At 47.2% G+C, this 27,967-nt stretch overlaps 1 protein-coding gene and 1 long non-coding RNA gene across 2 annotated transcripts in view; one reads left to right on the top strand and one right to left on the bottom strand.

The window, feature by feature from the left end:
• Positions 1–51: 51 nt before the first annotated feature.
• LOC118501573 lies at positions 52–25,546 on the bottom strand. The gene is made up of 3 exons (XR_004904195.1): positions 25,020–25,546; positions 19,751–19,880; positions 52–1,589 (listed from the first exon to the last, which is right to left on the bottom strand). It is a non-coding gene; the product is annotated as an uncharacterized LOC118501573 (long non-coding RNA).
• Positions 25,545–27,967, top strand: part of CMTM8 (CKLF like MARVEL transmembrane domain containing 8) — an 82,310-nt gene continuing 79,887 nt past the window's right edge. Inside the window, exon 1 of the mRNA XM_028518351.2 lies at positions 25,545–25,970. Coding sequence (XP_028374152.1) covers positions 25,824–25,970 — 147 coding nt within the window. The 5' untranslated portion in view covers positions 25,545–25,823. The remainder of the gene's footprint in view (positions 25,971–27,967) is intronic.

Genomic DNA, 27,967 nt, shown 5'->3' with positions numbered 1-27,967 from the left:
AGCCTGGGCCGCACTCCGGAGGGGCGCCTGTGCTTCCCAGCGGCTGCAGACCAGCCAGACTTCCCTGCTGTCCAGTGGGCCGAGTCACACCTTCTCCAGTGAGACCTGGACCCCTTCCAAGACTGACCTTCAGTGGGTGCTCTCCCTCCCTCCTAGGGTACCATATCATTTCCTTTTATCTTACAGTTACACTTTTATCACAGTTAATACTTCTTTATATAAAACATCCCTGTTGAACCTATTGTATGATTCTATCTCCTCGTTGGATCCACACTGCTACACGCATGAATTACAGCTCATTTTTACAGAGGGAGAAGGTCATGAAAGACTAGTCAGGGTGCTCAGTTCTGATTAAGGACTGAAAAAAAAGTAATTTTCAAATGCGACGAAACTCTGTTGCCAGCAATTTGTACTTTTTGCAGCAAACTGTTATGTTTTAAATGACCTGTTGCAGCCTGGATTCATCCTTTAAGTCACTGGTCTGAAAATGGATAAATCCAAATCACATTAGAAATATTATGTATGTATCAGGTAAGGATCTGTGTGTTTCGAATGACAAAAATCAACACAAAACAAAAGCAATCTCCCCCTCAAAACCTCAGACTGCCTTAACAAGAAAGGGACTGTGTTGGCTCATATAACCAAAACATCCAAAGGCAGGGCTAGCTTCAGGAGCCGTGTGAACCAGGGCCCAGATGACTTCATGGAAAACTCTTTCCCTCCACATCAACACCAATTGCCCTCCCTCCAGCTATGGCAGGCTCTGCTATTGTACAGCAGTGAAGCGGCCCCTGCAAACATCTTCCTGTCTCATTAGCTCTAATCGGGTCATATTTCTTTCCCTGAACCAGGCAAGTGGCCAAGATGGTGATTAAGCCAATCATGGCCCAGCCCTGGGACTGAGGGTGGGCTCAGTCCCATCCAAATAGCGGGGCTGAGAATGAGGAAGGAGTCATTTCCTAAAGGAAATCCAGGGTAATAGTTTAAAGGCAGTTTAAAGTAGGCTGAGCAGTTTTTAAAAGCGCACGTGTCATCTGTAGAGAGGACCCTATGTGTGAAAATAAGACAAAACAGAGTCGGGCATGCTCATTAGGGCCAAGACTTTGTGGCTTCAGCTCCCCTTCCAGGACTTTGGAGAAAGAGATCCACCTTAAGAAAGAAAAAGTGGTGCGGTAATGTGCAATATGAGAAAAACACTTCAGAATGCCAGCCATGAAAATCCCAGGACTCCGACATATTAGCATTGTTTCAGTACCTTGTGGAAAAGTAACTCGTTCACGAGGCTGCCCCAGCCCATTTGTGCAAAAAAGGCACTGCTGACCCAAGACACTTCCCTGCCAGCTGCCAGGAAATGGTGATACTCGACCAGATCTAAAAGTACCTGGCATCAGATTGGTGCCTCTGCTGATTACAGCTCCTTCGTGCAGGCCACAGCTGGAACAGCAGTATGCAAAACATGTGTGCATTCAAATGGTTCCAAATGCAAAGGGGCCTGAATAGCATGTCTCTTCCCCAGGCCGAGTTTCCCCCGAGGAGCCGTGTACCGGAAGAATGTGAGCTTCCCAATGTGTTTTCTTATTCCACTTCACCTCCCGGACTTGGAGAGGAGAGGGAGGGCGAAAGGAGGGTTACAGACAGCTTCAAATCAGATAAACTGGCCATCTTTCCAGCTGAAGTCAAGCAGCAACTCATTCTTCTGTCTATCTGAGAAGGTGGGGCATCCGAAGCCTTTGCAGACTGAGGTGGGAGTGATACAAGCCCAGCCCCTGTATACAGATTTTTCCTGAAAGAACAAGCTCAGTAAATCTCCTGCACGACGGCATCCTCGGCTCAGGCTCCACTGCTACAGAACCCAGCACAGGTAAGTGGTTTAAGAGGAAAAGTTCTTGGAAGAACCACATCTTAGGCTGAGCCCTTACTAGGTGGATCATCCTACAGAAGACACTTCGTGTTTTGGGCCTCAGTTTTGTTATGGTTTCATCCATTCATTCATTCAGCCAGTAGACATTGGGCTAAGCATGGGACCTACCTGCAAGATAGTGAAGATGTGATGAACTATAAATGCGGAAGCTGGTGCAAACTGTAAAGCCCAAAAATGTTAAGGTTACTTTAAAGGTGCACTCCCACCACCCCTCTGTGGTATTTAACACCACACACTCTGAGACTCATGTCCCTCTTCTCCTCCCCTGCAAGCTCCCGATCAGTGAGGGAGGACTGAATTTTCCTCCACCCTGGGAACCACTGTGTCTCTTCACATCTAAAATTCCATGGACCTTAACATGCATCCTCATTTTGTGTACAGTTAAGCAAGAAGAAACCCCTGTCAATTAAACTAGAAGACAATGACTCATTACTTAGAATTTTTAATTTATATTTATCAGTAGAGCCCTTTTAGATTTATTCTTGTATTTTCTCCATCATTTTATTCCAAAAATTTTGTGTGATTTTTTTGTACTCATACAAAAATGTTGCATCAGTTGTATACCTGTATATATCCACCACTTCAAGGTTTCAAATTACCATATTTTTCAGACTATAAGACACATCCTCCCCTGCAAAATTTTGGAGGAATGATGGTTGTTAGTGCTGCTGTTGAGTTCTGTTTACATTTACATTGGTGAAATATTATGTTATTTATGTTACTAAATATTTTACCACATTTTTTGCTTCAAAATTTTTCCCCTATTTTCACCCTCTAAAACCTAGGTGCATCTTATGGTCAGAAAAATACGGTAATTTTTTTGTGTGTGTATATATATATATATATATGGTGCGAAGTAAGGATCAAAATACTTTTTTTCTTTTAAGGTTTTTAAAAAGATTTTATTTATTTATTTTTAGAGAGGGAAGGGAGGGAGAAAGAGAGAGAGAGAGAGAGAGAGAGAGAGAAACATCAATGTGTGGTTGCTGGGGGCCATGGCCTGCAACCCAGGCATGTGCCCTGACTAGGAATTGAACCTGCGATGCTTTGGTTCGCAGCCCGTGCTCAATCCACTGAGCTATGCCAGCCAGGGCTCTTTTTTTCTTATAGATATCCATTATTTTAGTACCATTTGTTAAAAATTTTCCTCTCCCTATTGGATTGTTTTGGCCTGTTTTATAAATTTATTCAGACACAGATTATCATATATCCTTCTTGAGTGTATGTGAAAGGAAAATATATTTGTTAATGTGTACATAGCATGTATATTTTATATATAATGTGTACATAGCATGTGCCATACATATATTATGTGTGTATCCTCATATACAATATATGTAATAAAATTCACATTCATAGTCTTCTTTTTCTGAGTCACTTTTTAATCCAGAATCTTTATGTAAATATTTTTCCATATTATGTGTCCTCTAAGATATCGAGAATGTCATATATTCAGGACCTCTTAAGAGAGTACTCCACTATTGTCTCCAGGGTTTTCTCCAATGCCCTGGTACCCTTTTTGCGAGTTTGAATGTTGGTACTTCTAGCTCTTGCCTGAAGTGCCAATGAAAGATTTCAGACAATGATTAAGACTCATATTCCTTCTTTAAATTCTTCTTAAAGTATTTCTTGGCCCAAACATTGAAGCATGGCAGTCAACCAGTTTTATAACCAGGAATTATAGCTAAATTCACAAACGTGTAGGCAGTGACAAAGTACATCACAATTGCCATAGGGCCAACAGTGGTTTTAAGACTCCACTAGCTACGTCTCGGAGATATCAAGATGTGGAAAAAAGCCCTGGCTGGCGTAGCTCAGTGGATTGAGCATGGGCTGCGAACCAAAGCATCACAGGTTCAATTCCCAGTCAGGGCACATGCCTGGGTTGCAGGCCACAGCCCCCAGCAACCACACATTGATGTTTCTCTTTCTCTCTCTCTCTCCCTCCCTTCCCTCTCTAAAAATAAATAAATAAAATCTTTTTAAAAAAAGAACCTTTAAAAAAAAGATGTGGAAACAACACTTAATCCAGCATTGTGCACCCAGTGCCCTGCCCCGTGCCTACCCACCAGGTGACCTTCAGCGTCTTTCTTGAATAAATACATTTATGTTTTTATCTCCAGGATTTCTTTGACCTGCTATTTTCTCCTCTGTTCAATAGTTCTGACCTATAAAACTATATTGTCATTATGTTTTCCGAGCCCCAAGCCACCTGCTTAATAACCACAAACTGTGTGGTGGGAATACTTGCCTGTCCCTATTATTGGTTTTCTTGGATTTTGCTTCATACACCCTCAAGAGTGAAGGAAATGATGTACCAAACGAAGGTGTTTCCAAAATAAATTAAAATACAGTGCTTTTGAGGAACTCCTGTGTAGCCCTGGAGGCAGGCATTTATATTACAGCTAAAATATAGGGGCTGTAATTCTGTTATTGTTTACACATGCTGCTGATTGCTCTTTGAGGCAATGCTCCAAAGTTCACATCATGCATTTAAATAGTACTTTAAAGAAAAAATTATTCTCAATCTCATTACCAATAAGTAGAAACGAGTTTGGTCCACCAGTACCATTAGTTACTCTAAATTCAGCTTATTTAAAGGAAGATGGCACCGATTTAAACCAATATATAGTCCATTAATTGTTCTGTGAGCCTTCTGGATTTTGACATCTGTCCAGATCTGTGACTTGATATCAGGTAACACATAATAAGAGAAGTTGTTCATCAGTCCTGCTACTATGTAGATACTTTGTAGAATAATTTAATTTGGATATGAAGAATCCAAGGGGCCTCTTGTCATATTTACATCAGGATATTCCCCCCAAAACTTGGTATTTCAAAAAGAGATGATCTTGTCAATTTCCTTGTTTGGAAAGTTTATTGTTCAGATGTAACCATTAGGGGAAGCTGGGTGAAGGATACCTGGAGCCTCTCTGCACTATTTTTGCAACTTCTTTTTGGCTTGCCTTAGTTTAGACTGCTATGACAAAGTACCATCGACCAGGCAGCTGATAAACCGCAGAGATTTATTTCTCACAATTCTAGAAGCTGGAAACCTGAGCTCAGGGTTCCGGTATTGGGTTCTGGTGAGAACCATTCTCTGGGCTGTATCCTCATGTGGCAGAAAGAAAGCAAGTTAGTTTTCTGGCCTCTTCTTGTAGTAAAGCCACTGATCCTGGTCATGAGGGTGGAACCCTCCAAAAGCCCTCAGAGTGGGAATAATTGCAACATGAGAATAAATGTGTTCATCAAAGTTACTCTTTCTACTGTTCTGCTAAAGAAAAGTAAACTACATGATATTAAAACAGAATCTCAGCATGCAGTTAGTTCCCCACAGGTTCTGGATCTTTTCATAAGAGACCAGATAATTATTATAATTCATTCTGTAAAGTACCATTTTTATGCTTTGGAGATCAAAATATATCATTCTACAGCTATAGGCAAGTCGTGTACTATAAATAATGGTATCAGTTCAGCACGTGATATTACTGTAAACATTGAAAGATCTTTTATAATTTTTGACTGCAGGGTAGATTGCATTTTCCAAACTTGGGTTTTGCACTAGCAAACCCTATTCCATAAAAAGTCTCTGGGGTCATTTCTGTATTTGGAACACTCCCTAGTTTTTGGTCAAGTTCACCTTCCTCTGCCTGGTGGTATCTTGCAAATGTATCATTCACTTTTTCTTTTTCTACTACACTAATAGTCAACTGCTGATTAGCTAACTAGACTCAAGCCCAATTCAGTAAATAGATGAAATAATTAAGACTGCACTTAATCAATATATCTCAGTGGGAAATATCAGTCCTTTGATGACTGACTGGCTGTTCATCTTCAGTCAATACCTGGGTAGCTATCATGTGTCAGATCTTATTCTAGGCACTGAGGACACACAGACAAAAGGTGAAAAGACAGGGGTCCCTCCCCAAGGAACCCAGAGTCTCCAGGGGGAGACACCAGAGCCCAGTGTGACCTGCACTCTAATTAGGGCGACCGGGTGATTTATCCTCAAGGTGGGACAGTTTGGGGAGTCAAAGGGGGTGCTATTAATATGACACCTAGACGTGGCATGTAAAATGAGACTGTTCCTCGTTCTAATGAAAGTTTATACAACATGCTATGGGAACAAAAAGGGAAGAATTGGCTGCAAAAATAAAACAACTAAAATAAAAATTGCCATCCATTTCCAGTCCCCTAGTACTTTAAAGCTATGTTCTGAAACATCACGTGCAATTAAGTTATTTAACTTGTAAAGAACCTTTATTGAAACAACCATGGTATGAAAGGCACTTGTAAAAGCAAGGTTGCCCGGTATAATTTGTGAAAGTTGTGTGAGCGTTTGGGTACGTGGAGAAGGTTAAAGATAATTTATTCCTTGAATAAGTGTGCCATAAATGCATCCATCTAACACCAGAAGTTAATAAACCAGCTCTAATGGAGTAATTATTTGAAAGCCCCCATCCAAATCTTTCCTTTTCCATCCACTGCTATTCCCCACAGTCTTTAAAACTGCAGCCTTAGCTACAGCGGACAATTATATATGCTTGTCTGACTTAAGGAGTAAATTAATTTACATGTAATTTTCCCCAAAGATCTATATGACAGGCAATTCAGTTTTACACTTTTTTTTTTCAGAATGGAAAAAACTAGCACAAAATACTGACTACTTAAAACGTACTTACTTAGATGTTTCCAATCCAAAATGCTAAGTTTTTTTTCCCCCCAAAGGGACTCAGAACCCTGTGAACTCAACTTTCTGCATACATCGCTAATGGCTGTGCATATCAACAAATGTGTTTGTTTTCCCAAGTCAGCTGCACGGGGCAAGATGGGCCGTCCGTACTCTGTGTACAGAGGGAGCGAAGTCTTGTTTGCCATCCAAACAGGCCGCTCCGTCAGGCAGGTCAAAAACAGTATTTGCATGTGTGCTGGTGCCTGAACAGTAAGTGCGTTGTGAAAAAAATACCTGGGCACACATTACCTGCCATTTTGACAGTTGTGGGGTGTCCCTGACTGGGTGCTGGATCCAGGCTGTCGTGGGGAAGAGTGTAGAGTTCACATCCTAGCTTCGAGTACCCCCTCCCCCCATCCAGGTTGCCTCTGTATCTGTGAATGAAGGCTTTGGAGCTCTATGGTCTCTGAGCCCCCTTCACACCGAAAGAATCCTAGCCCAGCCCACAGCCTCGAGACACGTGTCATCACGAGCAGTTTTCTTTCCAGAAGAGCTTTCAGGCTTAACTAGATGGTGCAATGTGCCACAAGGGCCAAGGAAGGTGACAACAGAGGAAGGTGACCCCAATTTGGGTACACGAGGCTTTGACCCCCAGCCTGTGAATCCACTGGGGTTGGCCTGCTGTGGGAAACTTGAAAACATCAGGATTTATTTACTGCTTGTTGCACAAATGAACACAGGGTGAAAGCGGTACCTAACACAAGGCAAACCCTTGGAAGTCAGCTGAAGCATCGCCTCATTTCCCAAGCAATGGTAATGCTATTGTTACCCAAATAGTCATTATTACCACTAGTATTAAACTTGGAGGCAGACCCAAGTTGTGTGGGGTCAGAAGCTTTTGCAGGTTTGAGGACCCACTCAAGAAAGAGAATATACAATTATGAATACAAAATTAGGCGAGAAATGCAAGGATGTTGGTTAGGGGCCTGTGTAGAACCTATGGAAGGACCTCCGCAACCAAGGAGGAGCTTATAGCTTAAGCTCCACGCTCTTCATGGTGAGTCTACCCCTGACGTCTACTACATCAGAGTGTAAGCTCCAAAGGGGTGGGACTTTAGTCTATTTTCTTTACTGCTGCTCCCTCCCATGCCCAGACCAGGGCTTGACACACAGTAGCTGATCACTACATACTTGTTACAGCAAAGGGTGAAAGTGACACCCAACATCGCCAAGGTCAGAAACTATGCTGAGCACTTTACCTGTATGACCGCCTTTGAAACTTACAAAGTCACGAGGAGATCATAATTGCCAACGGTTCTTGTTATGTGCTTGCAGGGGGTAGCTGTCGCCAGTGCTTTACAGTATTGGTTCACGGAATTCTGACAACAGCACTAGAAGGCGGGCACTCTTCTTAAGATCCCTGGTTTACAGATGAAACAGCTAAGGCAGGGAGAGGTTGAGTCAGTTGCCAAGGATCACACAGCTAGAGATGGCAGAGCTGGTTTCCAAAGGCAGTTAGTTATTCTGGCTTCAGACTCTGTGCTTCCGGCTACACTCCTGCCCCCAGAACAAGGAGTAGAGCGAGCCAGTGACCAGCAATAGGTAAAGGAGGCCAGCTTTCGTTCATGCCTGAGGTCGGTCGAGCCTCTTGCATGTACCTATGGTGTACAATCCTGAGATACTACAAATATTGACTATTCACTAGCAAACACATCTCAGCTTGGTCTTTCTTAGAACCCAAACGTAGTTGAAACACAAGAGAAAAGAAAGCATAAGCCCTGGCTGGTGTAGCTCAGTGGATTGAGCATGGGCTGCGAACCAAAGTGTCACAGGTTCAAATCCCAGTCAGGGGACATGCCTGGGTTGCAGGCCATGACCCCCAGCAACTGCACATTGATGTTTCTCTCTCTCTCTCTCCCTTCCTTCCCTCTCTAAAAAATAAATAAATAAATAATTTTAAAAAAAGAAAAGAAAGCTGAAACTACACAGTAAACCAACCTGAGAAAGAAAAAAAATGTTGGAGATGTTGGGCATCATTTCATTTAAAAGACAGTCATTTCCAGAGCTCAGGGGAGTCACCTTAATCGCTGGCTCCCCTCACCACCCCCATGGTCAGCGCAGCCCCAGTCCCGGTCTAAGGAGAGGCCCTTTCTCCCAATGTGGCTACTTGACACAAATATAGTTTAATAGAAGATTCAAATATACTTAGGTTGTGTCCCACTGCTTCCACCACCACCACCACCACCAAAGAATAAAAAATAGAAAAATCTTGCTCTGGTAACATCAAGGAATTTGGATGCAAAACCATTTGTAAGGGGAATGACAGAGCCACCCCTCCTGGGAGTGTCATTCATTTCCTTGTGTCCTTGGGAAAGTTATTTAATCTTTTTTTGAGCCTTTACGGTGTTCCCACTGAAAATTCAATCAGAATAATGACTCTGGACTGGATGACTTCTGTTTGCTCCTGTAATCTCCTCTCTACCCTTTTGCATCCTGCTGTGGTCCGGGCTGCCCTCTTTCATCAATGTGGAGCCTCAGTGGGAGACAGAAGGCGGGCGTGGAGGCGATAAGGTCAGGGTGTTTGTTCTCCCAACTTCCTCCTTGTAAGGTCGACGCAGACTGGCTGCTTCGGGTTTTGGAAGACAGCCCCTCCTGGCACCACCACCTCTGCCACCACCTTCCCCAGGGCCTGGGAGCAGGAACAGCCCCCACCTGGTAGGCACCTTGGGCTTCTGCACCTTCCCATGTAGTTTCCCACCTTTCTCACAACTTTCAAAACTCTTTTCGAATTAACTCCACCTGAGTGTGCCATCCATTTCCGGCAGGATCCCTGACTACTGCAGATCTTTTAGTAGCTAGGACACGGTGAGAACGAGGGAGAAAGGGAATTTGGCAGTTCAGGACTTCAAATGAGTATTCCAAGGACTAAGGTAGGAGCTGCATAGCCTTTTGTGACCTAGCTTGAGAAGTCACATAATGTCACTTGCACCCCCACGCAAAAGTGAGACGTAGAGGAAGGAACACAGGTCTGACACCTTGATGGGAGGAATATGAAAGAACTTGCAGCTGCGTTTTAAAACCACCGCCACAGTGGAACACAGATTCGGCCCCAGCCAGGATGCCAGACGTGAGTGGCACCATCTTGGATGCTCCGGACCAGTCCGTCCAGCAGCAGAGCGACGGCAGCTGACACCACACAGATCAAAAACGTCACCCAGCCAAGCCTTGCTCAAATTCCTGACCCACGGAATCTGTGAAATATAATAATATGATGGTTGTTTTAAGTGACTAAATATTGAGGTAGTTTGTTACACAGCAATAGTAACTGGGGCACATGCCTTTAGTTCATGTACCCCTTATGACAGCCACTATTGTTTCCAGATTAGGAAACCAGGGGAGACATTAAATAACTTCACTGGCACTGCCTAGCTAACAGCTGGGGCTATGACCCAGGTCTTTCTGAGCAAGCGATCTTTGCTCCTTCTACTGTCTCAGGCCGCTTCTACAGGGTGAGAAAAACCTTGGATAAAAGATTGTGGAATGCTGCAGATGCCCTGGGATGCCTCCCTCATGCTTTTGTCCAAGTCAGGCTTGTTCCAAGATTATTAATTATGCAAACCAATACCTCTCCCCAAGTTTCTAGGGCTAGCCTGTGGCAGTCCTCACTATGTCTTCAGCCTCAGAAAGGTCTTGGAGACATAGACCTTTCTTGTTTATTGGTTATTTATACCTCTTGCTTGTTTATTTGTTATTTATGCCTCTCTGGGCGTCAGGAAGGACAGGAAGCAGCTGGAGAGAGCAAGAGGTTTACTGTCACCTGGTGCGATGTCACCCTGGTGAATGAAGTCCCCTTTTCTGCCCTCCCCCAGGCTGACTTCCCACCTCGGTTAATGGCAGTTCCATCCTTCCTCGCAGTCATTGCCAGCTCCAGCCAGTCCCTCGGAAAATCCTGTTGGCTCTATGTTGAAAATCCTTCCATACTCCAACCACTTCCCACTGTCTCCCCCGTGACCAGCAGGACCGAGCCGCTGTTGCTGCTTATCTGGATTTCGGCAGCCATCTCCTCAGCGGCCTGCCTGCTGTCTCTGCTCCTCACCATCACGAGCAACCCTTGTAAAAGCCACGTCTGCGCATGCCCCTCCCCTGCCTGACAGCCTCTGATGGCTACCTTCCCCTACTCAGAAGGAATTCCAAGGTCCTCCACAATGTAGAAGACCCTACAGGGTCTGTCCCCAAATCTCTCTGACCTGACCCCCACTGTGCCCCCTCCCGTTCACTCCCCTTCAACCACAGCAGCATCCCTTCTGGCCCAGCGATGCCTCTCCCTGAGTCCCTTGCTCTCACTGTCCCCTCTGCCTAGGAGGTTCTCTCCCAGACCTTCCCATGGGAACGAGCTCCATTGTTCCCCTTGGGTCTTTGGGACAGGTGCCACTATTCCTGAGAGGCCTTCCCTGGCTACCCTGGATAACCAGCACCCACCTCCTCCCCTCCTTCTCCTTTACCTTTTTACGTGGCCCTTATCCCCATTTTCAATCTGTTTCCTGTCTTCCCCTCTGGTATGGAAGTTCTACAAGGGCAGAGATTGTGTCTGTTCTGTTCGCTGCTTTGTTCTCACACCTCACTCAGGGTTTGTGTAATCAGCACACGATAATCATCAAACATTGGATGAACTGAGTCACAGACTCTTGAACATCTGATGACAGCAAAGATCATCTCCTCAGATAAATGCCCAGACACGAACAGTTTTGCAGACAATTTTGGGGGGAGGTTCCCAGGCCCCCAGAATCCATGCAGGTTAAGAACCTCTGCTTCAGAATGACAGTTATTTAAACCAGGAACCGTAACCTTCAACTTCTAGGGAACTGGATGTCTATCTCTAGTGAGACTCCAGTTAGACTCTGTCAGTAGTTAGATCGTTCATACGTTGATTCAACCAGTATTTATGGAGTGCCAGCTGTGCGTAGAGTTCTGTGCTAGCTCCTCGGGGGATCAATGTGCCTGTCCTGAAGACATGCAGTGCGGACGAAAGACTGCCAGGCGTTCCAACAACAGAGTGTTGTACGTGGTACGATGGTGGCAGGAGAGAGGCCATGATTAACTCCCTAGGTGAGGCTAGGAAGAGCTTGCACCAAAAGGTCTGAACTGGATCTGGAAGCATGAAGAGGGTTGTCTAGCAGGGACCGGAGAGAAAGGGCGACCCAGGCAGAGGGCCAGCAAGCACCAGAGCATCTACAGAGAGAAAGCCACACATTTGGTTAAAAATCTGACTTCAATGAAACCATCTTAGTTTAAATTCCCCCAGAAGCAGACCCGAGGCAAGGCTTTAGCATGAGCAGTTTATTCTGGGATCTGAAGGGAAGATGAGAATTGGGAAGTGATGAAGGGGAACGAAGGCAGCTGATAAATAAAGTTCTAGACTCAGGGTCCCCGGGTCCCCGAGGGAAGCTCTGAGAAGTGGTGTGGAACACACGCCTCAGAAACCTCCCGCCCCAGGGGTCTGGAAGCTGGGGTGCACATACGCTGACCCCTCAGAGCCTTCGTGGAGGGCTGCATCTGCTTTTCAGCTCAGTCTCCCTCCCACGTGTATACAGATCTGGTTCTGGTCCTCAGTCCAGCTTCCCTTCAGACCAATCAGGATGGCAAAGGGAGGCAGGGCGGGGCTGGGGGTGGGGTCGAGCTCATTCTCCCTCCGACGCCACCCCACAATGATGGAGGCCTACGACAGACGTGGGGGAGGCAACCTCGATGTCCTGCACACCCATCCTGTCACACGAATTCCTCCTTCAACTTCAAGCCCTGGTTCGGGAAGATCTGAGGAACTGTGGCATATTTTCATAGTTCCACCTGGTTGCCCATCTAGGCCGCATCGGAGGAGATGACGAAGCTCCTGGTTCATCCAGTCTGCTAGCTCTACTCTGCCGTATTTCACCGGCCGCCGATTGCTGGAGGCTGCCTACCTCCCACGGATTCCAGTTCTCTGGTTTTGAGTTTCAACATCTGCCTCAACCCACTTTAGGTAACCTGACTCTTTCCCAAGAAGCGGAAGAAGGAGGGAGTCAGGGAGATTGGCAGGTGACCATGAAAAGCCCCGGATTGGGGTGATGATGGGTTTGTGGGGGAGAGCACACATCCTTCCCTGTGAGGCTAATTGGGAGGATGATAAAGCAAAGGGGTCCCCTCCCCCAGTGAAGGTCGCTTTGTATAAAAGGACAATTGTTCCGCAGCAGCTTTCAAAGATTTCCCTCTGATGCTATCTGGCTGAAAGAAACATGAGCCCACGTGATGGGCTCTGGAAGACTTTTCAGTCCAGCCGCTCTGATCAGTCCAGAAGGGTGAGATCTTAAGCAAAATGGAAAATTTCTCCGGGTTGAGACATCAAATGAAGAAAAAAATGGCATCTGTGCTGTGAACACCAGGAGCGAAGATCAAGAGACCTAATGTTTATTCCACCTTCCCCTGCCTTCCTTCAACAGGCAGCGTGGAGAGAGAGAGCTCCAGGCTGACACCTAGGGGTGCGGCTCTGGACAGGGAAGGGATAGAGAGTGACAGGCAAACAGTTTCAGAATAAATTCTTGCAAAGGTTCAGGTGGAACCGCTGGGGCTGCCTTCTGGCCTGGAGCTATTTGCCATCCCTAAGCCTACGTCAAACAGCACAAATAAGTTAACGACTTTCTTGGAATTCACTATCCTAACAGAGATGGGATTTTTAGCACGGACTCCCCTAGTTTTGAAAGGGTTCTTTGCTGAGAAACATTGCAAAAAGCCTTTCAAAGAATCACCCGGAGAACTTCCTCCGATGCCAGGATCCCATCCCCCTCCAGACCAATAAAGTCAGAGTCTGCAGGGGTGGGGCTTGGACTTGGGTAGTTTTTAAGTTCCCCAGGTGATCTTAATGTGCAGCCAGAGTTGAGGACCCCTGTATGATGAGGTCATCTGACCCCCCCTGTTTCCATGGGAGTGACCTTCCCTAATTCCACACGGTTGTAGTGCACCTGCCATTGTCAGTAGGGGAGGGGGCAGGCAATGGGCTTAAGCTACACTACTGGGCCCTGTGCCCAGGAATTTGGGTGATAGCTGCAAGTTCCATCTCAGTCTGGCTTCCCTCGTTGCCCAGGAGACAAGTAGTGGGGGACCTTTGGCCAGCATTTCCCCAGGTAGACGGGGAACAGAGAAGGCTGGTCCCCTGCAGGAAGGAAGAGAGGCACCACAGTCCCTGGGGTACCTTGGGGCTTCCCGTCTTCCATCCTGAGGCTGTACATGGGCAGAATGAGGGAGCACCCTGGTGATCATGGCCTTTGTCTCTTGGAAGAGGGTCAGCTCCCAGGTTGGGACTTTATGCAACTGTCCCCTGCAACCTGGAAGGTCTCATGTGACCCATAAACCTTGAATACAGTCAAGCCTTTTAGGAAAAACCTCTAAATTAAGGTGAAACACAGCACTTCTGTGTCACCTGCCTCCACGGCCACCCTCCACCGTTGAACTCATAACAATGAGAAGACACTTCACACATTCAAGAACGAGCACTTCTGGGTTCTCACACTGGTTCTGTTTGTAGAGAAATCACCAGCCTGGAATTTCTGCAGCTGTGGCTTTTAAACCCGCACTCTCTGCTGAATGTGGGGTTGTAATTGCTTGTCTTGTTTTCCCATCTACAGAATGAAACTAAGATCACCAATATGATCAGATCGCTTTGAGGAGTGCACTGTAAAAGGGTTATGAATCATGACACAGATGTAGAAATGCCTCTTATGCATGAGTCACTGTGGCATAGTGCGAGAGAGGCCTTTGGAGAAGGTTTATTGACATTTTTGCCTGTCCACCAAAACTATGGGGTCTCAGGCAAGTTACTGAACCACTCGGGGCCTCAGGTTCCTCATTGCAGGCACTGGCTAATGATGCCCATTTGTAGAACTTCTGTGGGGAGTGAATGAGATAATGGGTGAAGACACTGAAAGCAGGCATGCCTGGTTTATGGAACTTCACTCCACGGAGGGTGAGTTGTTTGTAAACTGAAGGCAAGACCAGTGAAAAGATTACAGCTCGCCGTGTTGCAATACTCACTTTATTGCGGTGGTCTGGAACGGAGCCCGCAGCGTCTCTGAGGTATGCCTGTATATGGTAGCTGCTCAGAGACGCTGTGCGCCTTCCCTCCGTGACCTCACTCTTTACCAAAGGCAGGTTAGTTAGGATGTGACTCTCTTTCCCTCCCCAAATAAGAAGGTTAAAATCAGATGAAGGTTTCCTTCTCTAGTGTGTGACAAGCTGAGTGTGAGGAGTCCAGGCCAGTAGGATAGTCTATGGTGTTGGACATTCAGCTCCTCCTGTATTGCCCTGACATCCTCAATATGCGGCTTCTATCTTATAGTTCAAGACGGTGATTTCCAGGAAGGAGAGAGGGGAACAGAAAGCAAGCTTCTCCCATTTGAGGGCATGATCCGGAAGTTCTATTTGTACTCCACTTGGCTGAATGTGAGCTGGGATGCAACTCCCAGGCCCCACTTCTGATACCCCTGCTCTACCACTTACTTTCTCTGCGGTCTTGGCCAAGTCACTTAATGTCTTTGTGTCTGTTTCTCTTTTCTTTTCTTTTTTTTAAATCTTCAACCAATGATATATTTATTGATTTTTGAGAGAGAGGAGTGGGGAGAGAGAAATATTCATCAGTTGCCTCTCATAGGCAGCCCAACCAGGGAGTGAACTCACAACCTTTTGGTGTACAGGGTGATGCTCCAAGTAATTGAGCCACCCAGCCAGGGCTGTGCCTCTGTTTCTTAATACTTCCTGAAGTGGCTGAGAAAACTAAATGGATTAATACACCCAAAGAACTTAGAATAGTTACCTGGCACATACGAGTGAGAGATATTATTATTTTTATTTGTCTAGTCCAATGGCCCCACTTAACTGCCAGGGAGGCTGGGAAAAGTCCTTAACCAGATGTGTCCACCTAAAAGTTTAGAGTTCCACTGTTAAAGGAAGGAGGGGACAGGGGATATTCAAAATCAAGTCTCTGTCATGTAAGACCTGCTAAAATAAACTTAAAAAACTGCTGGAGAGGATTTCAATCTCTAATTTGGGTCTAAAAAACCCATGTCAAGTCCTCCTTGTGTGATGGAGTGGATGCAATCCATTCCTAGAGATGGAGACAGTAATAAAAACAATAATGTGCGAAACTCTAAACCATGCTCTGTCTCGATTGTCCACGTGACCTGTTTCGAGGTCCCATGATATTCTGGTTTTATGAAAAGTACCATTGCTTTTTATCCCTTTCTCTCCCCAGATTTTGTTGAGTGCTTTTCACCTGCCAGGCTAGGTGTCTGTGGTGAATCCCATCCCTGCTGGCAGTGCCACAGTTCTCTCAAATTTATGACACAACCCATGAGGCTCTCACAGGCATGGAGCCAGGATTCCTGGCTCTGAAAAGCATGGATCCCATTAAGGCAGTGTGCCTGCTCCTTCTCCATCAGCCTCCACCTCTGAGTGCGCCAGGAGACCCAACTGGCTTTCCTGGTTACAGGCTCACCATATCCAGGACCTGGAGTGGAATCTGTCATCGAACACCAAACCAGATGCTAATATGTCTTCAGCTCATGCAAAGGAGTCTGCACTACGAAGGCTCCGAGCCTGCCCCCAGACACCCAAAGCAAGCACACGCTGCAACCAAAGACATAGTTACTTACCTTTGAGTGAAGTGGAGCTGAACAGGGGAATTAAAAAACAAATAAATGAATGTGATGGTGAATTTTGGGCCTTATAAATAATCAGACAACAGAACTTTTTGAGCAAGCCATATTATATTTTACCTTTTGACTGTTTGCCAGCAACTCTTCAAGAATGCATACTGAAATGTATCCTTTTGTACACATTTGGTGTTTTATTGGTATTTCTTGGAGATGACTCTTTGGATAAAGATCCTAATCACCTTTCAATTTCTCAGCTCCATCATCTCTCCTCAGTCAAACTCATCTGTAAACAATCCCTCCACCGGATTCTTTCCAAAGCAAAAGTACCCGGTAAGCAAATTTTGCTTAATATGTTCCTGTCAGATAATATTCTGGAAAGACACATGATGGGCATTACCACTCTGCTCTTCGTCTCTGCTGCCTGTTTTTCCTGTGTGTGCTTCTGATCTCATTTGGGGAAATTCTTGGCTCTTCTCTGGGTGCAGTCAGCCTTGGAAGGTACTTGGAAGCTCATCCAGTACCTTGAGCAGAGGAATTCACAAGTGGGTGCCCAATTAACACTAATGAGCAAGAGTTGGCATTGGGGCCTTCACATTCACCTCTGTTTCAAATTGTTATGAGAGCCTAGAATGTTTTCAGTCCTACAAATGAAGCCTGTTGTTTCGGCTCACGACCTCAACAAGGCACCATTAACAAGCAGGAGGTATTTTTAGCAGCCGTGCCTTCCGATGTCCCACTACACTGCGCATCTGCCGGGGCGGGGGGGACTCCCACAAACTCTGTGTTCTCCTCTCTGACACCAGTATCCGTGGCGCTTGGGCCTCGTCCTAAGACACAGCCCATTCATGGGTTTCCGTCTGCTTGTAATTTGTCTCAACTGCTTCCTTGTTTGAATGTGGTAAGTGGGTCCCAGCAAGACTTAGTGCAGGAAAACATGCCTGCCCCTCAACAAACCTGTTATTGTCCACTCTGCAACCTGGCGTGGGGGTCCTCTAAGCCACCCGATGGGAAAAAGTTCATGGGTGCCTCCCCTACCTCTCAGTCCTCTTCCTGGTCTCTGGTTTTGTACAATATCGTGTGTATCATTAATTTAATTTTCTACTGGCTTGTAAAAGTAATTGCTGAAAAAAGTACAATGAATAAGACCAGGAGAGCTTCGTGTCTCTGACCTTGAATCCATTTGCCCCCAAGAAAACGCACATGTAAACACACACACACACACACACCTGCTCCTCCCCAGGTCTCAGACAGGGGGAGGTGTGGTGTAACCTCAAGCTTCATAAATGCTCATGGATGAAATTTCTCCATATCTTCCCCTTTGTCAAGCACAGGGCAATACGTGTTTATTAACCAAATGGAGAAGGAGCGCTGTGGGCCCGTTGTTTTCTTTGCTGGAAGGCAAGGAAGGCTGGAATTCCCTCCAGCCACATCTCTCAGCAAACACGCCGGTCCAGTGGTTCCTGATGGAGAGGAGGGTCATGTCCCTCCTGAAATTTCATCCTCTACGTCTTTGCTTAGTTAACCTTGAACGGCCCTTGAAAACATTTTAAATGTCTTCCCCTAGTGGAGACTGTCCCTGGGCCTCCTTACCACCCCCCACCGCCCCCATATGGGGACCATCCCTGGCCTGGCAGGGATCCCACCCATCATTGATCTGCTGGCCGCACACCACACTATTGATGATGTAGCCATTGAGGGAAGGGATGGTATCTCACTGAGCTGAGCACTGCCGTAGTGCGTGGCCCATTGCGGGTATTAAATGTTTCCTGAGCAAATGGACACAGCTAAGAACTTTGAGGAGTCAATCTTTCTCATTGAGATCCCTGAGATTTTTTTAAAAAAACAGTGACTTAATGGAATTATTTAGAATGAAGGCAGTGCTTGACACAAAATAGGCCAATAATAAAGTACTATTTAGTTGTTATTGTTGTTATGATTATTATTGTATCTTCCAAGAAGCCCGAAGTCTAAATAAGCTGATTCTATATTTTCTCAGCCTTCACCTTCCTTGGCTTCAGAAAACCCTCTTCTGCCCTCAGTACCATCTTGTTGATCTCATGTTTTACCCACCACTCTCCTCCGTGTTTCCTCCCGCTCCTCTGCTCTTGTAGCCACCTCTCCATGCAGGCAGCTAGGGGGCCCTCCAGGGGCGAGTCTGAGAGGCTGAGAGGGAGAAGAGGGCCTTTCCCGTGCCTGACTCTGAGGGTGCCAACCGATGATGCTCAGATATGTTTTGTTCAGCCCACGAAGGTGGCACAGTGTTTTAAAAGAATGGGTGTTCATTGATTCTTACATAGTAACAACCAGGTGACACAGAAACCAGCCAGCCCCTTTAGAGCACTAGTGCTCTCATTTGCCACAGACCCCACCACTCCCTGTTACACCCTCCACAACTGAATTGAATGTTTGGGGCTGGTTTCATAACATTCCCAGATTCTCAGATGCTGGTTTATGGTAAAAGGAAAGTGAAATAGTTCTGGTCCTTCTGTCTCAAACTAAAGCAGCAAATGGAAGTACTATCCAGGAGGTCATATATTTCAAGAAAAATGAGAGTAAATGTACTCTTTTACATGAGTTCAGACCTTTCTATGAAGTAATGTTTAAGCACATGCGTGTCTGGTTCAGAAGAACACAACCGAAGATGACATTCTGAAACAAATGTAACTTGACCCCCTTACTTGTCTTACTTTATCGGCCTAACCCGGGACAATTTAAGACCTCTGGCCACATTAACAGAGCCTCCTGGAACCCAAACCCAGAGGTGACACTGATGGACAAATTTAGGCTCCCATCTCCACCTATTTCCAAATTGAAGACAGACCAGGCTGACTGGTAGCTTTCGGCCCTGGAGTGGAACGAACACCCTTACTTCTCAGCCAAGCCTCTGCTTTCTCTATAGGACACATTAGTGATAGGAAGAGGGGTGGCAAGACATTTGGGGGAGCATAAACCACAAAATCAGATGGACCTAGAGAATCTGAACTGCAATTGGAATTTGAGAACTTTATTTTTAATCAACCATGAATAATTATTTGTATTTCCTTAACTTTTTAAAAAGATTTTATTTATTTTTAGAGAGAGGGGAAGGGAGGGAGAGAGAGAGGGAGAGAAACATCGATGTAAGAGAGAAGCCTCTATTGGTTGCCTCTCCTACGTGCCCTGACCAGGGACTGAACTCACCGCCCAGGCATGTGCCCTGACCAGGAGTCAAACCGGTGACCTTTTGCTTTGAGGGATGACGCTCAACCACCTGAGCCTCACCGGTCAGGGCTATCTTCTTAATGTTTTGAAATAATTTCAGACCGACAAAAATGTTGCAAATAAATCCATAAAGATTTTCCAGCAAACTTTCACCAGATTCCCCAAATGTTAAATAGTATTTTTCATAAAAAGAGTATGAGGATTGAAATCATAGAGTTAGCACTGAGACAAGGCTGTTACCTCATCTACAAAATTCATTCTGATTTCACCAATCACTCACTATTGTTCTTTTTCTGACCCAGGATCTGATCGAGGATTTCACATTGCATTTAACCACCAGGTCTCCTTCGTCTCTTTCAGTGTGGACACTTCCTCAAATGTTTCTTTCTCTTTTGTGACCTTGACTCTGTTAAAGAACAAAATCCGACTGAGTAACAGATTCTGCAGCCACTATGGAAAACAGTATGGACGGTCCTCAAAAAATTAAAGATGAAACTGCCTCATTGCTCAGTGATTCCACTTCTAGATGTATATCTAGACACAAGAGACCAAAAACACTAATTGGAAAGAATATATGCATCTCTGTGTTCACTGCAGCATTACTTACAATGGCCAGTATGTGAAAATGACCCAAATGTGCATCAATAGACCATTGTGGCCCAGTTGGATGGGTGTCGTCCCGCAAAGCAAAGGTTTGCAGGTTCAATTCCCAGTCAGGGCATATGCCTGGGTTTCGGGTTGGGGCACATGGGAGAGACAACCGACTGATATTTCTCTCCCTCTCTTTCTCCCTTCCTCCCTTTCCCTCACTCTAAAAAGTAAGTAAATAAATACATAAAATAAATGAGTGGATAAAAAGTTGTGGTACGTATATACAAAAGAATATCACTTGGCCATAAAAAAGAATCAAATCTTACTATTTACAACAGCATGGGTGAACTTAGGGGGTGCTATGCTATAGAGGGGCTATGCTAAGTGAAGTAAGTCAGTCAGAGGAAGACAAATACCATATGATTCTGCTTATATGTGGAATCTAAAAAACAAAATTGAAACAGGCTCACAGACACAGAGAGCAGACTGATGATTGTCAGACAGTAGGGGGGCTGGGAGACTGGGTATAAAAGGTGAAGGGATTAAGAAGTACAAATGGGTAGTTACCAAATAGTCACAAGGATGTACGGCATAGGGGAGATAGTCAATAATATTGTAATGACTATGTGTGGGGTTCCAGATGGATACTGGAAATATTGGGGGAGACACATTGTGAAGCATGTGACGGTCTAACCACTGTGCTGTACACCCCAAAACTAGTACAAAATAATACAGAAAAAGAAAAATTCAACTTCGTACATTTGGAGATCTAACTGGGTTTAGGAAGCGATTAATGAACTGGGCAGCATTCTCGTCTCGAAACGAGAAGGGGCCCTAAGAGGAGCTGCGCACCACGGAAGGTTCCTCTGGGCAGGAAGAGAGAGAGAGGGGGACGAGAGGGTGAGGAGAGCGGGTCCTTGCGGGGCGCAGCCGCCTTCCTTTAGGAGAAGGCAGGAGGTTTTATCAGGCAGATTATCTCTCCAGGGCTGACCAGGAAATTCCAGACTGATTGGTTTAGAATTCCACTCTGGGGAGAGACTCCAAATGCACTTAAGTTAGGAATTAAGCTTTGGTGGGGCTTAGCGAGAGCGATTCCCTGTCGGCTCTGTTGTTGCTCTTTGACAGCTCTTAATAAAATGTCCCTTAACTTTGGTCGGTCTGTTCTTTCCTCATGATTAGGTTCAGGTTATCCATTTGGGTACGAACACCACAGAAGCGATGCTCTATGTTTTTCAGTGTGTCCTAGCAGGAGGTACATGTTACTGACTTGGATGCCTGGTAGCTCACGAGTTTCTCCACTGAGAAGTTACTTGTGAATTAGGAAGGGAAAACAGTGTCTTCTGGGGAAACGCTTTGAGATGAGAGATAAACATCCCTTTTCTCACCACGCTTTCACCCACTAATTCTAACGTCCACTGATGATTCTTGCCTGAAACAACCATAATTCATTTTAAATTAGAATAATAATAAAGAGAAATGGTTGGTCATAGGCCAATTTATGACCAGCACTTCATAAGTGAGAATGTCCCTTAATCTTCTCTTTTTCAGATAGCAGGTGGAATTCCCCATTTGTTTCACTGAATTATTCATGAGCCCTGGACCCCCACTGAACAACCTGGAGTCCATGAGCCCCTGAGAGTGCTATTTGTTGTAAATTCTGCTTAGTGGGTGCTGTGGCCTTGTAGAAACCATCTTTCAGACTCTATACAAACCCTCAAGCCTTCACGCCACACGTCCCCCTCATTCCACGCAAACAGATCTGAGATTCCTCTGTACCCACATGCACACGGCCTGCTCATCCTGGCACCTGTGGTGTCACCTGGGCTGCTCCTGGAAGGTGTGGCTCTGTCCCACCTGCCACTCCTTGTCCATCCATCTTCACAGGTTAGATACTTCCCACGAGGTTCAGCTCAAATCTCTGTTCTGCATGACGCCTTTTATGGGAGGGCAGGGTTTGCCTTTTCTTCCTTTCATACTTTTCTGCATTTACCAATGAAGCTTGGGTCTCAGCACTCCCTGACAGTGGTGGTGGAGTTCAAAGAACATAGTTTCCCAAGAAATAATGAAGAGAGGCGCATGAAATTAATGAATTCTGAAGAAAAGATTGAGCTTTATGGAAATCCAGGGGAAATCACAGCAAAAAAGGGCCTTTTGAAATGGGCCTTGAAGGAGGCAATTTTGACCTGTGGGTGAAGGTAGGGGGTTTTTCTAGATTGAGAAAAGTTGGTTGTAAAGTGGTCATACCTAGGGACATGGGACGATGTATTTGGGGCGGGCCTGGGAAGCATTCTAGGCTGGCTGGGTAAAAGGCTGGGAGGAGACTCAACCACTTCAGAGGCTTTGACGCTGTGTGGAGTGGGATGTTAGCCCAGATCTGAGCCTGGGGCTTCAGGACAATAATCCTTGCAGGAACAAGGCAGGTAGACTGGATGAATATGTCGTTGAAGGAACAGACACCAAATGTTCCAGGCAGAAGGAGAGCACCTGCATTTAGGCCATAGTTGGGAAGGAGCAAACAACTTGTCAACAACCGGTGTGCCGCAGCTTCTCTGTAATTCTGAAATCCGAAAAACTGGAAAGCTTTTCGGACTTCAGAATAAATAGATAAATTGCAGACAATTTTTAAAAAAGATTTTATTTATATGTTTTTAGAGGGAGAGAGAGAGAGAGAAACATCAATGTGTGGTTGCCTCTCATGCACCCCCCCCCCACTGGGGACCTGGCCTGTAACGTAGGCATGTGCCCTAACTGGGAATCAAACTGGCAACTCCTTGGTTGCAGGCCAGCACTCAGTCCACTGAGCTACACCAGCCAGGGCAATTGCAGACAATCTATTTGGTAGAAAACCCTGACTTGAACTGATATAAAGCTGTTTGTCGTCTTTGTTTAGTCCACTTCATGAATGAAAAGGTGGCCACAATTCTTCCCTGCTCCTCCCATCCAGTGGTGCTGTCTATCCCCCTTGTTTGAACCTAGGCTGCCCTCGTCCCTGGCTTTGACCAACAGAATATGGCAGAAATGATGCTGTGTATCTTTCAAGACTGGATCTCAGGAGAGCTGCAGCTTCTGCTTCTGCCCCTCTTGGAATGTTCCCTTCTGGGAGCCAGTTACCATGTAGAAGTACAACTACGGTAAGCCTATCATGCTGTGAGGAAGCCCAAGCTTCGTGAATGGAGAAAGGCTAGGTGGAGAAGCACGGACGTGCCACAATGTGTGTGATCAGAATGTGAGGGACGCCCTTTCGAATTTTCCAGGCCTGCCCATTTGAAAGCAGCTGAGTGAATGACTACAACCAACACCACGTGGAACAGAAGAGCTGCTAGCCAAACCCTGCCCAAATTCCTGAGCCACAGACTCACCAACAGATAAGATGGTTGTCATTTTACACCACTAATGTTTGAGGAGCATTTATTACATTGCAACAGGTCACTCACACACTTAAGGACCATTCATATATTTTTCACTGCAGAAAATCAGTGTATTTAATTAAAGGGCCACTCCAGACTTTCCCAAGGGTGTTATGTAGTGCATGGTATATGCACATTTTACCTTTCTAAAATAAAAGAAATCTGAATTTTAAAATCCATCTGGCTGCAAGGGTTTTTTGAGAAGAAACTGTCCTTTGTATTACAGAAATAGAGTTGTCTGGAGTTCCTTCCTGTCTTCCTGCATTCCCTAAATATCATGAATGATTCCACAGACTCCTCCAGCCATTTCGTATGTGTACCTCGTATCTCCCCAGCTACATTACTGGTTTCTCTACACCAGTACCTCTCGAACTGTGCATGTATCAGTCTCCCCGAGGGCTTGTTCAAACACAGCCTCCTGGGCTCTGCCCTCAGAGTTTCTGACTCAGTGGATCGGAAGAGGGGCCTGAGAACTTGCATTTCTGAAAGTTTCCTAGGGACCACACTTGGAGAACCACTCCTCTAGGGGCGAGTGCTGTTTTCATTTTGGTTGTATTTGCCCACCGGCGCAAGGTGCTTAGCAAAGGCTCTCGGATAGAATTTTCCCAAATCCTTATCTTTGTAATGCTTTTGAAGCTTTAACCTTTACTCCTGAGGTTGTCTGGGCTCGGCCCTTGACTTAAAAGAAACTAACTCCTTGTTTTATTAGATGGTAGTTTTTGCTTTCTTCTCAGTTCAGCCGATAGGACCTCGTGGGTGAAATGTCCCTTCTGACCCCTTTTTAAACCTCTCTTGGAACAGAGCAGAGGGAATGTCTTCACTGTGACCGCAAAGCCATTCTCAGTGTGTGACCAATGATTATGTCCACCTACAACCACCCAGATCATGCTGTTTTTGGTGAGAGGTCCACCTATCAAAGCCTGTATTTTAGGGATGGTACCAGTGAGGCCCAGAGAGGTGGAACCACGTGCTCATGGTCATAAAGCTGAGAAATGTCAGTGCCCTGGTATTGGGGCTTAGGTGGAATTTGGCCCTAAAACGAGGTACTAAATAAATAGGACTCTGCTATCATCAGGTCGGGGTGGGGGGGGGGCTGCCACCTCGGCTCCAGGACCCCCACAATAGAGCCACTAAGTGCTTCCTGGAACCCCGATGCTGTAGTTCATTTACCCCACAGCACAGTCTCTCTGTGAGGACAGACGCTGCTTGATTGGTTGAATGAAATGCCTTTGCCCGTTGCATTTTGGCGTGCAGAGGCACAAATTCTAATACTGATTACGAAAAGCACAGCCCCTATGTCACAAACTTCACTTTGCACATGCACACTTTCCAGCTTTTCTCCAAACATTTCCTTCCAAGGGTGACTGAACAGAGTCACACGGATCCACCTTGACCGGGGACCCAAATACTGCCCCCCCCACCCCACCCCCACCCCATCTCCGGACCTGGAGCCGTCACCACGGCTCCACGGATCCTCGAGACCCAGCCACTGCGTGCGCCTGCAGGCGTCTCGCCCTCAAAGCCCAGAGATTAAGTTGGTTCCTCACATTGTTCCCGACAGGAGGGGCAGGAAATAACGCCGGGCTGCGGTGGCGGCCGCAGCGGGCGGGGGAGAACCTCGGGCCGTCTCCTGGCGGTCCTGGCGGCCTCGCATCGATCTCGGGTCTAAGGTCCGGCCGGGTCAGAGTTCCCGCGGCTCTTTCTCGCCTGCGAGCCGCCACCCCGCCCCCCGGCCCCGTCGCCGCTCAGGGAGCTCATTAGCGGAGGCCTCGGTGTCCCCGAGGGGCCCTGCAGCCTACGCCGCGCGGTCAGGTGCGAGGAGACAGGTCATCGGTGGCTGCCCGCCCGAGGGAGGCGGGGCCTGTCCGAGGCCCGGCCGGGCAGGGGGCAGCGGGCGGCCAGGACCCCGCGTCCCCTCCCCCTCCGCGCCGCAGCCCCGCGACCCTGGGCGCGACTCCGCGCCCCCTCCGCCGCACAGTCCCCGGCAACAGGTGAAGAGGCGGCCGGCGGCGTTGCCCCGGCGGGGCGGTCCCTCCGCTGCGCGCCTCGCGCCCGCCTCTCTCCACGCCCCCTACCCTCCCCCCGGCCGCCGCCGCTCGCTCCGGCCGCCCGGCGGCCTCCTCTGGCTCGGTCTCCTGCTCTCGGGCCCCAACGCCGCCTGAGAGCCCGCACGCCGAGGAGCGGGGGCGCCACGCACTCGCAGGACTCGCGCCGCCGCTGGACGGGCCGCGGCTGGCACCCCCGCGCGCTCCCCTCCCCCTCGCCGGGGTCCCGGGGCTCCGGGCCACGCGTCCTGCCTCCGACGCGCAGGGGGGTCCCAGAGGAGGGGCCGGCCCGGCCGAGGCGCGACGATGGAGGACCCGCAGCGTGCCCGCCCGCACACGGTCACCACCACCGCCAGCTCTTTCGCGGAGAACTTCTCCACCACCAGCAGCAGCTTCGCCTACGACCGGGAATTCCTTCGCACGGTGCCGGGGCTCCTCATCGTGGCGGAGATCGTGAGTGCCTGGGGGCGGGGAGGCGGGGGCCAGGCGGACCCGCGCGCACTCCGCGGCTGGGAGCCAGCCTAAGTCCGCAGACGGGCTTCGAATCAGCCCTTTTCGCTCAGCCTCGCCTTCTTCCCAAAGGGCCAAACTCAGAGACCACCTCTCAAAACCAGGTCCAGTTACCTTGGCTCATGACCCTCAGTATGTCTGATCGGGAAGAAACCCAACTTGCTGGGCCCCGTCGGTGGGTCGGTGGTCCTGGCGTATCTTGGGAGCAGGCAAGGAGTTTATGTTAATAAGTGTCACGAACACCTAGTGTTGCCCTTACCTGATCTCCACGTGGATGGTCTCCTCCCTAAAGCACAACTTTGCAAAGATCAGTGGACAGGAGAGGACTCTTTCATTTTTCTAATTATCTCCCTGGTAATAAAACTGAGGTGAGTCAAGAAATGTTCACCGAATAAAATCTGAGGGCCTCAACCTCCGAGGACCGAAGGGGCTCCTGCTTGGTGCTGGGGCACATCCTGGTTTAGGCTTAGAACATTCCTGGGGAGGAGGCCGGGCACGGGCATTGTCCTCTTCATAGGAGGACATGGAGGCCCAGAGGTCAAGTGATTTCCTAAGAAGTCCCAGCCAGCCCTTCATGGCAGAAGGACTGGAGCCCTGTTAACCAGCCGCTAGTGGTGGCCACAGTTTAGAGTCTTAAGCATTGCCAGAGTCTCCCTAGGTACCTTCTGCCCTCGTGTGATCCGCACAACAACCCTACCCTACCCTGTGAAGGTGGCTTCAGTTATTATCCCATTTTACATGTGAAGAAACTGAGGCACAGAGAAGGGCAGTGAGTCACACCTGGAGGTGCAGGAGCGGGAAATCAGATCCCAGGCTGCCTGTGGTCAGGGGCCTGCTCTTGGCTGCTAATGGGCGTGACACCCAGCTGCCTAACTGGGGCGGGACCTCCGTTCACCGCGTTCTTTTCCTTTAAACATTTGAGGAGGGAAAAGCAAGCCTAGAAGGGGGTAGAGAATGGGAGCCTTGAGGGTGCGGAAGTATGAGAAGCCCCTTGTTTGTCTAGTAGCTTACTCGCGCCTCCATTGTCTCAGACCCCACCCCAGACCCAATGAATCAATCCCAGGTAGTTCCAGGGCGCTGCAGGTTTGGGAAGTGTTGGTTTAGCCCATCCCCCGCTCCTTCCCTCCGCTGGTTTTGTAGGACTTCAGAAGACCCAATAAAAGGCTAAGGGATTGGAGTCACCTTGCAGGGGCTGGCTTATAGGAATTCAGCAAATATTTGCTGTGTGAAGGGAGGAGCTGGCAGGTTCCCCCGCTCTGTTGGAGCAGACAGAAGCTAGAGTGACAAAGATGGGGCTTCTACCCTGCGGTGAGTTTCTATCAGGCGTTGAAGTGAATTGCCTCTTGTTTTCTGATTTACGGTCAATAGGTTCAATGTTCCACACTATTTCAGGAAAATAGAAAAGTGAAGGGAAAAAAATTGTAAATGGCCCGCAATCCCATTGCTAGAAATAACCACTGTTGATATATTGGCATGCATCCTTTTAGATTTCAATACATTTTTTTTTGAAAAAGGCAGAAAAACATGTAAGAAAAATGACCCTTATTAGTATTCTAATTGAGTTTTTATTTTTGACAGAGCTGTATGCACTCATGTTTATAGAGGCAAATAGTCCTGTAGGCAGAAGTGTTTCCCCCACCACGGCCGCCATTCCTAGAGGCACTCACATTCACACCTCTTAGAGCTCTAAATAATGTGATACGTGTTTTTTCCAATTGTAGGTGTTATCTGTCAGCCACCCACCCTGAGAGATGAGGTTGTACCTGTCCTGGATGCCCTCCTCACCACCCCCATTATTCATGTACCCTCCTGTCTCCCACCACGTTTTGGGTTAGATCAGTAATAGGTGCTGACCACAGACACGGAGGCCTGTGGGCACTTTGCCATTCTTGCCCGATTTTTTGTTCTCCCTGGAGTTCGTAATCCATTTTCTCCCATTT

The sequence above is a fragment of the Phyllostomus discolor genome, chromosome 7 (assembly GCF_004126475.2).
Source record: "Phyllostomus discolor isolate MPI-MPIP mPhyDis1 chromosome 7, mPhyDis1.pri.v3, whole genome shotgun sequence".
Classification (NCBI taxonomy): domain Eukaryota; kingdom Metazoa; phylum Chordata; class Mammalia; order Chiroptera; family Phyllostomidae; genus Phyllostomus; species Phyllostomus discolor.
The sequence above is the reverse complement of the archived record's forward strand: the minus strand, read 5'-3'. Positions and strand labels throughout refer to the sequence as shown.